At 43.5% G+C, this 16,191-nt stretch overlaps 3 protein-coding genes across 10 annotated transcripts in view; 2 read left to right on the forward strand and 1 right to left on the reverse strand.

Moving 5' to 3' along the window:
* The window catches only part of KLHL20 (kelch like family member 20), a 43,860-nt gene extending 41,237 nt beyond the window's left edge, over window positions 1–2,623 (forward strand). Inside the window, exon 12 of the mRNA XM_039485091.1 lies at window positions 797–2,623. Coding sequence (XP_039341025.1) covers window positions 797–881 — 85 coding nt within the window. The 3' untranslated portion in view covers window positions 882–2,623. The remainder of the gene's footprint in view (window positions 1–796) is intronic.
* A 1,969-nt stretch (window positions 2,624–4,592) lies between these two features.
* Window positions 4,593–14,795, reverse strand: CENPL (centromere protein L). Of its 4 annotated transcripts, XM_039485095.1 has the most exons (6): window positions 14,666–14,795; window positions 10,233–10,409; window positions 8,220–8,307; window positions 8,056–8,099; window positions 6,623–7,165; window positions 4,593–4,977 (listed from the first exon to the last, which is right to left on the reverse strand). In XM_039485095.1, the coding sequence occupies exons 1-6, from the start codon at window positions 14,705–14,707 to the stop codon at window positions 4,906–4,908; spliced, it is 966 nt and encodes a 321-aa protein (XP_039341029.1). In that variant the 5' UTR covers window positions 14,708–14,795; the 3' UTR covers window positions 4,593–4,905. The 4 variants fall into 4 exon arrangements, with proteins under 4 accessions (XP_039341029.1, XP_039341026.1, XP_039341027.1 ...); XM_039485092.1 differs by having other exon boundaries at window positions 8,056–8,307; XM_039485093.1 differs by having other exon boundaries at window positions 8,056–8,307; window positions 10,233–10,412; window positions 14,672–14,745.
* A 31-nt stretch (window positions 14,796–14,826) lies between these two features.
* The window catches only part of DARS2 (aspartyl-tRNA synthetase 2, mitochondrial), a 41,642-nt gene continuing 40,277 nt past the window's right edge, over window positions 14,827–16,191 (forward strand). For 3 of the 5 annotated variants that reach the window (XR_005583731.1, XR_005583732.1, XM_039485088.1), the window contains exon 1: window positions 14,827–14,959. The gene's annotated coding sequence lies outside the window, so the exon portion shown is untranslated. The other 2 variants (XM_039485089.1, XM_039485090.1) reach the window with 2 other exon arrangements.

Here is a 16,191-nt window from a genome sequence, read left to right on the forward strand (position 1 = left end):
AAAGCTGGTGATGTCGCCTATCATCTTCCCTCTCTTTATTGGCTGCGGTTCTTCTTGCTGTGTGAAATTTTTCTCCTATGTGTGGAGCACCACTGGGAAATCCTTGATATGCAATCTGGGGTTAGTGGGTGGCATTGGTGACCGTTACTGAAAGAACTCCACTGTTCTATTTCTTCCAGCAGATTGTAACTGCGTCAGCACATAGAGGAATATGCAGCTGAAGCAGGAAATGAGAGCTGATAGGCATCAGATTTCCATATGAAATGTGGTCACTGTTTCGGTATCATAGCATGGAGAGAACAGATGATGTTTGAAATGCATTATACATTGGTCTGCTCAGCTGTGCGTAGTATAAAGCAGATATGAGTCTGAAATTAGCTGTGCACCATGTAGAAGATTTACCCACTGCTTCAGGGTTGCCCAAAGCATAGCCAGAGGGCCAAATGCAACCCACAGAGTTGCTGCTCTCTGTTCCTATAACTACACAGGAGCAGAAAGGAAATTCAGTGCAGTTTTCTGATGCTGGAAGACGCAAAGCAAAATAAATGTGCTGTCCACCTCAAGGGTGATACATATGTGAGCAAATATGGCTATTTACTTTAGATGTGTGTTTGTATAGATTGGGGATCCCTGCCTTACTCATCAGACAGCTTAATCACAGGCATCACATGAAGTGGAGACCAACAATTGTGCTGAACGATACATGCTCCCTACGGAGGCTGTTTCATGCTTTTATCAGAGGAGACAGTGCATTAAGAGCCTAAGTAGTATGACCAACAACAACTTGTCTTTGCAGGTTGTACGGCGGAATGAACTATCGTCGGCTGGGAGGTGGTGTAGGTGTTATCAAAATGACACATTGTGAATCCCATATATGGTAAGCGTCTAATGGAGGGAAAGCCCTTGGTTCTCAATCCTAAACAAACTGAAGAGACTGACTCTGGAGCTCTGTGCGGCTCTAGTAAAATACAGATCCACCTTAATTTTTTGCTGGTGCCTCTTTCTATGGAATTATAAATAAAATGACTTTTTTGAGCGCACATCCAATGGGAGACCACCGTGTCAGACTCCAGGAACCACCTACTACAACTAGAAGCTTTGCTTATGTCCATATTTTTTTCTAAACAGTCTCTTGGTTTTTGAATAAACTGAACTGTAAAAGTAACTCTAGCATAAACAATGACCTGGGACTGCAAGCTATGCCAGGAGTCTGGCAAAGAGGAGGGCCTCTCCTCCTCCAGCAGTGGAAGTGGCATCCATGCAGTGGGTGAAAGAGGAAAGTGATACTGAAAATAGTGCTTTTGCCTTATTTACAGAGAGCTTCATTTAAAAAAAAAAATGTACTTGACCAGAAAGGTGCCACCTTTGCACAGAAGCTTTTCTGAGTGCAGAGTATATTTATTTTTTCATTTAATTTGTATCATGTATTTTCTTTGTATCACTCACAGTGAAAGATTCCATCTCTTAATTTTTTGAGATTGAGTTCTGACAGGCTGACGGTTGGGGCAGAGCTACATCCTGTGATACTTCTAGATGCTGCTGTGCCAAGACACTTGGGCCTCTTAGAGCACAGGAGCTGTGAAGATTAGTGCCCTGAGTGTCTGGTCGGTTTTTTGGGCAATGAGAAGCAGGACTGGAACTCCCATCTCTTTGCTGAATTACTGATGCTCAAAAAGGAGGTTGGGGATGAAAGGTGAAAAATAGCTAGACTCCAAAATTATGCATTTTTCCGTGGTACAAAGGTTCAGGATCTCTGTCTTTCCTGTATGTGAACCTTATGAGAGCACTTATTGCCATTATCAATTCTTGTCTCTGCTCACATGGGAACCACTTGTTATTTTTGGAGACTCTAGAAAGATATAGTTGCAATTTCCTAACACTCACCCCTATTGCAGACTTGAAATAGCTCCTGCTGAAAAATGCTCTGGTCAGAATCAGCTTAGCTCCCTACCCATCTCTCTCCTGTTTCTTTATAATTCATACTGGGGAACATTAGGATAAGGATCAGATGGTACCTCCCCTTAGTGAATTTTTATGCACTTCCCTATGTTGGCTTTAGAGCTGGAAAAGGTATGAGGCCTGCTTAATAGACTTCTGCAGGAGGTGGTGTGCAATTGCATTGTGAGTAATGGGGTATGTTTTAGCGAATGCAAAAGGCGTGGGGGCAGTCTGCCATCCAGCTTGAGCAAACAAGACAAGTTTGCTGTATTATTAAGCTCCAGAATGAGAGAATGTCATGATGCAACCAAGGTAACTTTGTAGCATACCTACCAAATTAGAGATTTGAAAGGGTTGGAGAAATGTACCTCCTTGATATTAAAAGAGCAGTGCTAACATCTCAGTATGGTTTGGTTCCTATAACTCAGCACTTTAATGTGCTTGAGAATGTAGAAAAATAACACTATGCTAACAAAAATGGGTCATTAAACAAGACTTAAAAAAAAAAAAAAGCCCCTCAAAGGTTGGCATTCTTGTGTTTACATTTGAAGATCATTTGCACCTTTACAAGGAAAAACAAGTATTCTGTAAACAATTGTTTACATGTATCATTTATGCTTTTTTCTAGCATGAGTAACTTGTATAAATAGCAGTGTTACCTTAATAAATTTCTTTTATGCTGTTATTTATTGCTTGTTCTTTGTCTTAAGCAGCAGCAGGAGGAATAACTTGTGGTTTAATTTTATGCTGATTTTGCTTCCTTTGATTTAAAGAAAAGCAAGACCAGGCCCATTTCAACACTGCTAACAAAAGCAGGACACACATGAAATTCTCATAAGCAGTTACCACTCTCCAGTTAAGTTATAGAGGCTCATTGCTGCTCCAACTTTAGGGTATAAACTGATCTGCAGATGGGAGTCAGACAGAATTACTCTCCCCCTACCACACGGTATAGTATTTTTCAGTCGGGGTTTGACACCTTCCTGAAGCATTGGCCCAGTAAAGACAACATACTGGAATGAACAAATGGCTGGCTGAAACAGTTCCTAAGCAAAACTGACTTGTAGTTCTGCTGGGAGGCGGGGGGGAACTGCACATGCATTCTTTAGCCTAGAAGTGGATTGTTCAGGACACAGCTATTTGTCTAGAGGGAAAGGTGGCCCTGATAACAGAAGCCCAATCTAGCCCTAGTGTAATTCTATCGATTTGCAGACAGGCATTTACTTTAGCACACTTTCCTAGAACTATGGTTATATAACACTGAACATATGGAAACAAAAGTTATTTAGCAGGCGGTTGTAAATTAAATACCATTTTCAAAAGTGGAAGGTGGCTGTAGATCACAGGTACGCCGTATTGATCTTTCTTTCAGTGCTTCTTTGTCAAAGCTCGAGTGAATGTGGGCTAGTGTTAAATTTTTGTATTAAATTCAATATATTTATTTCAGATCTTATAATGACCATGCAAACAAGACAGGGATTTTGGTATCGGAGGTGAGAGAGACACATACAGTTCTGGGATAAATATAGTAGTTGGATCTTTCTCCTAAACTGATCAGCAGTGCAAGTTAAGTCATTGAATTTCAGAATAAAGCTCCTCAAGCTGCCAATCTTTATATCAGTTTTCAGTCTCTTGCCAAACACAAGGCCTAGAATGTACTTTTTTTTTAAATGAAAATATAAGCCAAGATTTTAAAAAATGGGACTATGAAACTATGCTCTGGGGAAAAAAATAATCAATATTTAGGTACCTTTCATCCAACAGCAGCCATGGATCAGTGGGAACTGGCGAGTGCTCAGCATTTCTGAAAGTCAGGCCACATAAGCGCTTGCCTGCTAGTTGTATTATAGAAATACCTAGGAGCCTAGTCATAGCCAGTGTGCTGTACCACAAAGTACTTAAATATAGACAAATTCAAGACTAGGGGAGGTGGTCTTACTGCCCACATAGATTGCAGCAGGTAAATGCAGCTTGAGCAAAAGTCTGTTTTCACATTGATTCCAAGCCAGTACATTCAACAGAAAAGTCAAGTAAGAGTGAAAGAGATTGACACTCTGTCAGTGAAGCTAAAGTCAAGTAAAAGGAGAAAAAAACCCTCTCTATGTACTTGCAGTGTGTGTGGGGTGGGGGAAATCTCATTTTACCTTATAACACTTTAATTTGTACATTTCAAACAGCTATATTAAATGTAGCCAGTATCCTAATTTGTAGTTAAGGAAACAGAGGCATCAAGGTTAAGTGATTTGCTTAGGTCACTAGTAGCAGAGCTGGAAACAGGAGGCTTTTCCTTCAAATGTTCTGATACCAAGGCCATACTGATTCTTCTGAATATCTCACTGTTCACTCAACAAACATAGGGGAATGCTTTTGAACCTTGCAGAAATTAATCCCGACAGGCTTTTCTGCCCTATATTACATACACCACCCTCCTGCACTACTGTGTTAGCATCTAGGCCAGTGGTTCTCAACTTATTTACCATTGTGGGCCACTTATGCAGCTCTCTGTGTTATGTGAGACACATCCATACTATATACTACCTGTATGGCCCTAAGGATGTCACATGGGTTGCAGCTGTGTGCTGATTGAGAACCATTGATCTAGGCTATGGAGCAGGAGCAGTGTTCCATCTCATGCCTGACCCTTTAAATGATACTTACAAAATGTTACTTTATTGATGTGACCTTTTTATTATAGCAAAATGTGCAATTATATTATTTTCCTCTGATGGCCCTCTTTGCTTCATTACCCATTGTGGATTTCAGTCCAGGAACCAATGAGGTCAAATGAAACTAATATGCTTTCACATGGTGGACTGGAGTTTTGTGAGGCTAAAAAAATCTGCAGGAAAGCCAGCTTTCTGCAGTCAATGTCTCTCAAACATGAATCTACTGCAGATGGACTTAATGTGGTCCAAGCAGAGCATCTATAAGAAGTTTTTTAGGACAGCAGGTTTAGAGTACAAGGTTTCATTGTATCTGTGAGATCGCCAGCTCTGTCAGCAGCGTCAACACTCCTATTAGGTGCTTGCTATGTAAGATCTGCAAAAAAACAAACAAACCCCAAAACATTAGTTGTAGTCTGAACAGAAATACAATAAGCTATTTAAGTCACTGATGGCTGTTGTCAATGTGTGTTCTACACATTTAAATAGAGGGGAGTGAAGGATTTGCACTATGGCTTAATCTCATCACCATGCTACTTTCCCTGTTTCTTTGCAGGACTCCTCCCATTGGGTGTACATGAAGCCTAGCGTCCTATCTTCTCCTCCTCCTCCTACATGGGCCCTTCTGATCTTCACTCCCATTGTGGGAGAAGATCAGCAGCTCAAGGGACACTCTGCTCCCACCTCCTCTCTCCCTCTTTCAAAGAGAAGTCCCAGCCACTCTGTCCCCTCACTTCTCCTTCCTCTCCTTGGAAGAAGCACCAACAATTGGCCACTCTGCTCTTCCACCCTCCTACCAACTCACTTTAGCAATATCTGATGATCCCGCAGAACTCTTCGATATTCTGGCCTGACAAGTTATTATTGAACACTTATATTGCTGTAGTGCCTAAGGATCATAACCAGGTTGGGTCACATTGTGTTGAGAACTATACAGATTAGCATTACCTGCCCTAAAGAGTTCACATTCTAAAAAAAATCTCCTGTGCATTTTCCTACCCACCAAATGAGGCAGGGCTCCTATAGTCAATGGTTAAATAGGCCAAGCAGCCATGAAATGAGAAAGATACTTAAGATTGGCAGCACCCATTTGGCAGCTTCCACATTTAAAACCTATTTCTTTAGCTATGTTGCTAGCACTTCAGATTACAAATGACTCAATTTTTAGTTTTTTTGTTTTTTTTTAACTTTTGATTTCCCAGCATGGACAGTGAAAATACACTAGTCGTTACCATGTTATATCTGAATCCCAACATTGTGCTAGCACCTAAATAAGGCTAAGATTTTGTCACGGATATTTTTAGTAAAAATCACGGACAGGTCACGGCCAATGAAGAAAAATTCAAGGAAGCCTGTGTCCTGTCCATGACTTTTACGAAAAATATCCATGACAAAATGGGCAGCTCAGCTGGGGGGTCCCCACACCACCTGCAGCAGCTAGGCAGTTGCAGGGGCCCACGCTGAGCTCTGGGGGCCCCTGCCACCCAGGAGCTGCAGGGTATCCCCATCACCTGGGGTAGGGGGACCCTGCAGCTCCCGCTCCTGGGGCTAAAGTCACAGATTCCATGACTTCTGTGAACTCTGTGAAAAAATCGTAGCCTTACACACAAATACATGGGGATTTTCTTAACTTTTTTTTTAATGTATCAAAAAAGTCAATTGTAGTTTCTATTGGCTGTAGGTTTTGTATAAGTTTGGGATTTTTAAATGCAAATTTTAGCCAAAAGCTGTCTTTTGTTCTGTGCTTGTACAGCACCCAACACAATGACTGGGGGTTCGCCACCATACAAAATGTTGACTGCACAACTGTCAGATGTGCTGTGGAACACACTAGAAACTAGTTATGTCTGGCAGAGGCTGAAATTTTAATTTTTTTTTTTTTTTTAAGGGGGAAATCAGTTCAAGAGAATCAAGTAGCTCCAACTTTAGGGGCAGCTCTTTCTGGCCAGGTAGCACTACTTTAATTATACTAGCTAGAACAGTGTTAATCAGAACCTCATAGTTGGAATTCAATTTAGTACCTTTATATTCCCATCACAGTGTGCTGAAGCTATAGTTGTAGAGACTTTCACCAGTCTTGTGGCTGACAAGTGGATCTTAAAGTGTCTATGGAAGTGAGAGTAAAGGCAGTCCATAAATAAATTCACTTCTTCTTGAGTAACCTCCCCAGGAGTTTTTTGCACTGTGTCCCATAAGGCTTTTGCATCCTCAGGGTGTATGGCATATGAAATGTCCAGAGACTGGGGAATGCAGGGCACAGAGAAAACAAGTTCTGTTGCAGCCATATGACTGTCCACTTTGCACCCAGTCCACATAGCAGCCATCCAGGCAAGATTGAGTGGGCTGATGGTTAAACGACTGAAATAACAGTCAAAGGTCTTCTGAAACCAACTGCCAACTATGGCTGTGTAACTCTCTGCCCCATTTGCAAGGAACAAAGATAAACAGGTAAAATCCTCTGGTACACTCTCCAAAAGATCATCTCCAGATATACAGCAGAACCAGCCTGACCAGACCACTTTATCTTCTGCATTTTCAAATGGGAGCTGAGATCTTGATGCAATCTAAAATTAAAAATGTCTGCATTAAATCTCCAAGTTCTAGAGTGCATTTGACAGTTCTTAGCCAGAGCAAAATAGATTCTAATAAGAATTGCTAAAGCACAAGAATTTTCCCCTGATATACCATTTTAATAGCAAGAGATCAGAGGGAGTCAGCTGAAAATCAGTGGCTTGATTTTCAGAGGTGCTATATGGCTTTGGTGCCCAATTTTTATTTTTTTTTGGCCCAGCCAGAACCCTGTTTTGACACTGCATTGCACTGGTTTCTGTGCCATTATACCACTTTAGATAGCTTGACTGTTTAAAGACAGTTTTTGCAATTAATCTATTATGCCTATAGAGGACCTGGCTCCTCCCACTGAAGTCAAAGTGTTGCCATTTACTTCAATGGAAACAGAAGCAACCCTTAAGTCTACATTAGTGCTGCTTAATGAAGCATTTGCATTGTGCATTAATTTTCCTACAATAATTGCAGTACAAAATGTTGCACTTCAATAGCATCTTTCCTCTAAGGACCTCAGAGTGTTAATAGGCCTTAACTATGGCAGAGAAGTAGCATTACATCCATTTTACCAATGAAATTAAATGACCTGTGCAAGATCCTACATCAAGCTGAAGAGCGTCAACTCCTACTTCTGTGCTCTAACTATAACAAAGATTAGTTCCCAAGTCTATGTTTGATGGATCGACAGTTTATGAAGAGGTCCACAAGGGTGTTAAAAACAGACAAGAACCATATTGGTTAAAAGCAATGGGATGCAAAAAAGTTCGAATCACAGGATACATGAAAATTACTATACTAGCAGCCATAAATATTTCAACATGTTACAGGGAGGCAGTTCAGAAGTGTTAAGACACCCCACTGCTATCAACATGCTAGCTGCAGCCCTTACCTGGACAAGGATTGCAACCTGGTCTTGATCCGTACCTTTGAGTCCTAAAAGGGTGGACAAAGTCACTTTGATACCAAGATCATTGCCCACTTCTACAGCAAGTCCTTTCTGCTTTTCAGCAGCAACAAAGGCACTCAGAAGTCTAGAATACTCCTTCAGATTACCATAAGAGAATTTGTACATGGGGGTCACACTATACAAGGTCCATTGTTTGCGTAGAAGGAATGCTATCTTCTGAGGATCTGCATTTTCCTGGAATCAAGAGAACAGTATTCAGTTTTCTAGGCCTGCCCACAATTTCTGTAATGAAATTGAAGAAACACTTGTACACTTCATCAAATACACAGGCTAATCAGTTGTGTTTATTCTATTAGCTATTTTTCCTAACTTGTCAGCATTTCTTTACTGTAATGTATGTCCGTGAGCACTGCGGAAGGACTGAACATGACAATGATTTTTCTAATTAGAAAACAGAGGTGGAGGATACCAAAGTCATTGTCCTCTATCTTCCCAGCTATAGCATTCAGGCATTAAAGACTGGATTATAGTAGCAACGTTCTCCAGAATACAATCCTGGCTAATTTTTAAGAAAGTGAGTCCTAGCAACGTCCACAGAATCTAAACTTCCATTTCAGAAAAGTTAAGTTTCTAGCTTTAGGGTTGCAAAGATACTCAGTTTAGGTTTGGAAGGCTGATAACGACACATTCAGTACTGCCTGTGTGCAGAAGACAGTTTGAGTGCCTCTGCTGCAGTTCATAGCTTTGCCAAGCTAAAGCACAGTTAAAACAGACCAGAGTTGTCAGTTTTCATTGCTGCTAGTGGACAGCAGTGGAACTGACAAAAATTAGCTTACTTTTACTTGCTGCAGTTTGAGTAAGCTGTGATCAATAAAAAGGGGCAGACAATGAAGATGTTCAAGGAGCCAATGGAAAGAATAGAGTAGCACACGCATGACCGTCTTGCAGCATAAGGAAGGCAGAGGGAAAGATAGCATATGGGAGACTCTCCACCCACTGTAACAGCAGCTAGGAGGCTCCAAGACTGGGGTAGTCCAGAAGGGAAGCCCATTAAACAGACTGCTCCTCTTTTCCATCAGCCAAAGGGGCCTTGGAAGAAAGCTTTAAATTTAATCACATGCCAGAACAATCAGGCAAAGCCTGAGACTAAATGCGCGAGTCCCCAAACAGGGTCCAGAAATAGCAGCTTAGTTGCTGTCCCAACACCCTTCCCTTTCCCAGTGGCTTGGCAAGGGAGAAGGAAAGATCTGCCGCCTCCCACCCTTCCCCCCAAACACTCCTTTACATCTGACTGGCTAGTAGTGTCAGTCATGTAGCTATTGGATGTTTGGGTGGACAGGGGTGCATATGCACATGAATGTGTGGGTGGGAGGGGGGGGCGGGCATGGGAGAGATGGCAATATTGATGAGATGTTAGAAAAAGTACAGCAAAGAGACTTGTTCAAGAATAGAGAAATGTGCAATGTAAAATACAGTGAAGAAAACAGAGTGCACTACGCTGGAAAATAAAGTAAAGAGAAAAACACTGAAGATAATGCAGGAAGATGTATACGATGATTATTACAGAAAAGACGATTAATTTATTACATATCTTGCTTTGGTTGTTTTAAAAAATTGTTAAAGACAGTCAGCAATATCACAAACAATACAGTACATAACTTGGATTCCTTTAAATTGCAGGGGAAATGGCTTATTCTTCAGGCCAGTAAATATCTGGTGAGTGCTTCATACTGTTTTGAATAACTTAAGTGAAAGGAGTTTCTCCGGTTTTCTTAAGTTATTTTACAGTATAGAAAAAGTCTCCCCACAAAGAGAATAAATTCCAGGAAGCTTTTTTTTTTTTTTTTAATTAGTTTTATTGCATTACTCCTAGTTCTACCCTTCAGGTTTGACTTGAAACTAATTAGCAAAGTGCTTTACACATTTTAAAGCCCATTCCTTGCATGAAGAATATCCAAGCAATTGCAACACTGAAGAAAAGCCATTATATCAAAATATAAATTACTCTGAGAAATATAATTGACATCATTAGTGACCCAGCATACAGATCTATTCAACAATAGAATGGTTAGATAAAGCTGTCAAATAAGATGTGACAGCTGATTTAAAATATGAATAGAGACATTTTCTTTAGTTATATTCAACTACTAAAAGCCCACCTGCAGTAAAGATGTTTGTGGAATTATTCTCCTAGTTGGGCTCTGACCAAAGAGGGTGTGTGTCCTGATGAATGTCAAACCTCTTGAGAAACGTGTAGTACTTGTAAAGTTGATTCCAGTCTCTGCAGTTTTTCTTCCTAAAGGGGTCATGCCTCCAGAATCAGGAGTATCCATATCCTGTGCATGGAAAGAGCCCAAAGACTGAAAGCTTCCTATAGTCAGGGTGGAGTGATTTAAATTATTAATTTAGGTCAATTAAGTATTTGTAAATCATTGATTCTGATCACAGTGAGCCTTTGTAAAACTAATTCAAATTAATAAACTAAATTATAAATGTTTCTTTCTAATTCAAATGCCACTACTGGTAGAGTCTTTTATTTGATTTTTACAGAACTGCTATAGGCAAGAGACAAATATTGAAAATTAAGGTGGTGTTCCTGCAGACTCTTGAGCAAGTGCATAACTTTACTTACACGAAAGGAACTAATGTACTTAAAGTTTAGCTCAAACACTTGTGCACATGCTTAAGTTGTAGTTTTATTTAAAAAGATATTTTAATAGCATGAAATCGAACCCTGAAGCAATTTTGTTTTGAACTGACAATGAAAAGTTTATTAGAGAGACTGCATACAATGAAAAGTTTAGACTTGCAATTGATTAACAGAGTTATTACGAATCATTTTATAAACAGGCCAAAATGTTCAAAAATGGGAGCCTAGAAAATTAAGCTTCTAAGCCCAGGCTTAATGGTGGAATTTTCAGAAGCACCCAAGTGACTTAGAAGCACAAATCCCATCGACTTCAAACTGCGAACCCTGATGGAGGAATATAGCCTGGTTGAAGCATTCAGGTTTTTTTAGTTGAAGTTCTGCATATGGGAAGGTGGTGCTGGCTGTAAATATAACATTGGCTAGTTGCTTATTAAGGTTGTTATAAGTAAGTCCCTGGGCTTTGTTCAGCATAAAGGAACATTTTAAATGAAAGAAACTTTTTAGTAGAAAGATATCTGCATAAAGTCTACTGAACTCTACTAAGAATTAGGAAACTAACAAAACAAATACAAAATATTCACCTTTGCAATTTGACTACAAAATGGGATGGAAGTAAAGAACTAGCAATATGCATATAAAAATATTTGATTTAAATTCAATAAATTGATCTTTTTTCAAAAATAACCATTTAAAAGTTAAAAATTGTGTTTTTATTCACCTTGGCCAAAGTAGAGATTGATAGTTTATTTTAATGTAAGAGCATTTCCCAGGATCTAAGTACTAGACACAGTCAAGAAATGGTAAAAGCTGTTCAGCATAGAAATCCTTGCTTTCTCCACAAACAGCAAGTAGGAACCACCACCTCAACAAGATTTAGCTGAATAAAATATACTGAGGTACACAATTGTACGATGATACTCTCACAGATCAAATACAACGTGAGGAACATAGCCACAGCCTAAGTGCCGTCTGTCACAAGCTGGTCCTGGCCCAGACTCCCAGTGTTGTTGGACGACACTGTTCTGTTCTGTGGGGATGGAATCTTCCACTGGAGAATTTCCAGGCAATAAACCCCTTCCCCCCTGGGCTTCTGGTCTGACAGTGGATCAAAATCAATGGCCCTGCTAGTACCAAACTTCTTCTGCTGGGGTAGAACAGTTGAACATTGATGGCCCTTCACTACTCTGCCACAGCTTCCCAAACATAAGGCAGGTCTACACTTAAAACACTATGTCAGTGTAGCACTAAAGTGAAGATGCTCCTCTGCTGACAGGAGGGAACTCTCCCGTAAGTGTACTTAATCCACCTCCCCGAGAGGGGGTAGCTATGTGGATGGGAGGAGTTCTCCCACTGACACAGCAGTGTCTACATGGGAGGTTAAGGTTGGTATAACTCAGTGTTTCTCAAATACGGCCACTGTGGCCGCACCTTTTCTTGCAGCCACAGCCTCCTGGGCACGCAAAGCAGCAGCCCCTCCCCTGGGGCCACCAGTAGGGGCTGGTCTGTGTCCCCTTCAAGAGCCACAAACACTGTAGGAGCAAGCAGCCAGCATGGGTTCCCCATGTTCCTGGGGGCAGTGGGGCTCGGGCTTCAGTCCTTCGGTGGTGGGCGGCAGTCTCTGGCCATGTAGCAGAAGGCTCCATCACCCAGCTGCAGGGCTTTGGACTCCCGCCCTTGTCTCATTCCTGGCACCCACTGACTCCTGTCACCCCTGTGCCCCCTACCCACCTCCCCATCCAGGGCTTAATTTGTTCCCCAGCGTGCCAGAGCTGAGTAAGTCTGCTGTGAAAAGTGATATTGTTAATGCCACTTTTCATAGGCTCCCAGCTAGCTAGCAAGTCTGCTGTGAAAAATTATATTAACAAATATACAAATGTCACTTTTCACAGTAGCAGACTTACTAGCTAGCAAGTCTTTAAAAAAAGCAACCAAAAAAGCAAAACATGTAAAGCACCTTATTTGTGTTTCTATTCTGTTTAGGTCCAGTAAAGAATAGAGACAACTGTACATTATTATTGAGTCGGGGGGGGAGACACACCTACACAAATAAATGATGATGATCTGTACATGTATATGTGCATATTTATTTTTCCTAAAATTAATTAAGTATTTTTGGATTGTCAGAGTGGCCATCGGCAAGAGTTGGTGGCCGCACTCTGAGACCACCCAAAAATTTGTAGTTATACCAGGGGTTCTCACAACATCATTCACACACCCCTGAGCAATGTAGTTATACTAACATAGGTCTGTAGTATAGACCTGGCCATAGATTCTTCATCTGGGGTATGTCTACTATACTACAAGCACCACAGCTGTAGCTACACCACTGTAGTGCAGACACTTAGGGCTTGGCTACACTTGCAAGTTAGAGCGCATTAGAGCCCCAGACACCCTAACGCACGACCCATCCATACTGGCAAGGCACTTAGAGCGCCTGGACTCTGCAGCTGGAGCACTCCTGGTAATCCACCGCCACAAGACGCATAATGCTTGGTGTGCCTCGGCTGAAACGCCCCAGCGTCAGTGTGAATGAAGTGTTGCATTACTGTGCTCTGATTGGCCTCCGGAAATGTCCCATAATCCCCTTAAGTCAAGTGGCCACTCTTGTCATTGTTTTGGAATCACTGCAGGAATGCGGATATGCCCTTTCAAAGCTCCATTTCTGACAACTGGCATGCTTATCTGCTCCGGAACAAAGCAACCATTAATGTGGAATGCTGGGGGGAGAGGGGTTGCTGCTCTCTGAACTTACAAGACAGCATGCTGACATGCTCTCAGCCCCCCCCAAAACCCACTCTCTCTCCCCTCACATACACACAACACACTCCCGGTCACACTCCACCCCACCTCACCCATTTGGAAAGCACACTGAAGCCACTTGCATGCTGGGATAGCTACCACAATGCACTGTTCTCTGTGGCCGTTGCAAGAGCTGCTAATACAACCACGCCAGTGCGCTTGAATCTTACAGTGTGGACACACTGCAGCGCTTTCACTACTGTGGTCTCCGAGGGCTGGTTTAACTCACAGCGCTCTACATCTGCAAGTGTAGCCATGCCCTTACTACAGCTAGGAATGCAATTTTCCATCACTCTAGTAAATCCACTGGCCTAGCAGTATTTACTGTGGCGTTTAGATAGACTTAAATCTCTTTAGAGTGTGAATTATCTCACCCATAAGTGAAATCGCTTCAACCTCAATTTTAGATGTAGACCAGGGTGTCAAGTACCTGCTACAACAACAAATGCTCAAAGCCACATTGAAAGTTACATTCAGAAGGGAGGTTGAAATGTTCCCAAACCCAACATGGAATCCTAAGCTGACACAGACCTGTCCCCAAACTGTCACACCTTCAACCACCCTAGTAACGAAAAGTTTCCTACCTAACTTCCCCCAACCTCCTTTTCCAATGTAGTGAAGTCAGCTTAACGTTAACGCCTGTGAAAGATCTTGCAAACTAAGAACTATGCCCCCCCCTCCAGTCTGCCCTGGGCTGTAAGCTTGGGGGGAAGGGGGCTTTGTCCCCTTCGTGTCTGTTACAGGCCCAGCCCGCTAGTGGCAGTGGATATAGCGGGCTGCAGGGGGTAGATCTAACACAGCACATCGAGGGTGGCAGATGCTCCGGCCGCTGCTCTTTGAACACGTTCGCAGCCGGTTGCTCCAGGATGGGTGGGGCGGAGAGCCTGGTGCCTCCGCAGCGCTGGGCCGGGGCCGGGGCCGGGCCCTGTCATGCCGCACGGGGAGGACAGAGGGGGCCGCTAGCGGGTGGTGCTCCCGGGCGGCTCCCCCGTCACGATCTCCGGTGGAAGATCGGCCCCCGCGCCAGGCAGCTCAGCGGTACGAGCAGCGCCCCAGCTCCTGCCGCCGGACGTGGGGAATACATCCTTCTCCGTACGTTAGACACAGGGCGGCGGGCCTGCCCCGCGGACACCGCGCTCTCACCTGCTGCCGCCGCCAGAGACTAGGCCGCCCCGATCGCCTCATCGCGGACTCGACTCGCGCGCGCTCCGCCAAGATCGTTTGAATCCTCTTCCCGGCAGCCCGTGCGGCAGGAACACCGCACGCGCGTGAGCCTGAGCCAGGAATCCCGTCACGTGATGCAAATCTGCTCCGTCGCCATGTGTACTGCGGGCGTGGAAGTGCCACACGCTTCCGTCCTAATCAAACGTGGTGACTGAATGCGACGGTGGCCGGATAGGGACAATTAGCGAGATTCGCGCTGTCGCGATTCCTGAGGTAGGACCAAGCCTGTGCGGAAAGAAAAGCGCGGGAGGGAGCGAAGGAGGGAGAGCAGCTGTATGGGGTGGGGACTCTAAACCTAGCCCCTGCGGGGCTGCCGCCAGCAGCAGGAAGAGGCTGGGGCTGAGGGCCGCCGGGGGGAGCGAACACTCCAGTGCGGGGCGGGGTCTGTGCTGGGCTCGGGAGCCCGGACGCCTGGGTTCTCTCCCGGCCGGCTACTCTCGGAAAGCCCCAGGTTCGCGGGCACCTTTCCTGCCCCGTAGCCGTTTGCGAACAACAGAGGGCCGCCTGTCACCGTAAAACGGGGAAAGGCCCCTGCTGGGAGCGCGAGCAGCGGCCCGCCCGCCCCCCCGAGCTTGGGCCAGCGGGTGAACGGGTTGTGCTTAGGGGCAAATTACTGCCCCCGTCCGCCGCTTGCGGGCAATGGCCTGTCGGCCCTGCAGCCCGGCTGGTGCATTCCCGGGCCTCAGCCGCTGGGCTGGAAACGGGGCGGCCCCGTGACACGCCTGGGGCTGAGCCGGGCCCTAGAACTGCCCCAGCTGCGGGGGTTGTGGTAATTACCGGGGGCGCAGATGGCCAACCCCACTATTTGTATCGCCTTAACGGCTGCAGACTTAACTTCTCTACCCTCCAAAGTTTTGCCACTATGATCCTTAAAGTCATCAACGGTCCTGGTGGAGTCTCCATTGCTGGCAATTTTTAAATCAAGACGGGGTGTTTTGCTAAAAGATCTGCTCTAGGAATTATTTTGGGGATGTTTTCTGGCTTTTGTTATTCACAGACTACTTGATCACAATGTTGCCTTCTGGGCTTGAATCGAGGAAAAAAGTCGCAAGCCTCTTCCCCATTGCAGATGCAGCTATATGAACTCTTTTATACCAGTATAGCTTTTTCCAGATCACGAAAGTGAAATACTCCATGTTAGTATAAAGTGCATTATACAAGTATAAGTACATTAGGGCTTTTATCAGCATAACTATATTTATCAGCATAACTATATTGGTAAAAATCACACCTATTACTGATATAGTTATGCTGGTAACATTTTAAAGTACATCAGGCTAAGTCTGTTTTAAATCTCACCTTCATTTATTTATTTCCAAGTTTGTGGGTAGGTGCTCTTATTTTAGATTGAGTGTCCTATTTTGATATAGTGTAAAAAAAGTAGGTTATATAAAAATAGGAGACCCTTTAACTGAAATAAGAGTGTTGTAAGCAAACATGCACTG

The sequence above is a fragment of the Mauremys reevesii genome, linkage group 8, assembly GCF_016161935.1.
Source record: "Mauremys reevesii isolate NIE-2019 linkage group 8, ASM1616193v1, whole genome shotgun sequence".
NCBI lineage: Eukaryota > Metazoa > Chordata > Testudines > Geoemydidae > Mauremys > Mauremys reevesii.

Bases quoted from the DNA above. Each gene is read 5' to 3' on its own strand.
- CENPL (XM_039485092.1), bottom strand. From the start codon at position 14,707: ATGAGGCGATCGGGGCGGCCTAGTCTCTGGCGGCGGCAGCAG. The intron at 10,410-14,665 runs GTGAGAGCGCGG...TTCCATGCACAG, and splicing joins GTCTCTGGCGGCGGCAGCAG to GATATGGATACTCCTGATTC. The intron at 7,166-8,055 runs GTAAGGGCTGCA...TTTTAATTTTAG, and splicing joins AGGTTGCAATCCTTGTCCAG to ATTGCATCAAGATCTCAGCT.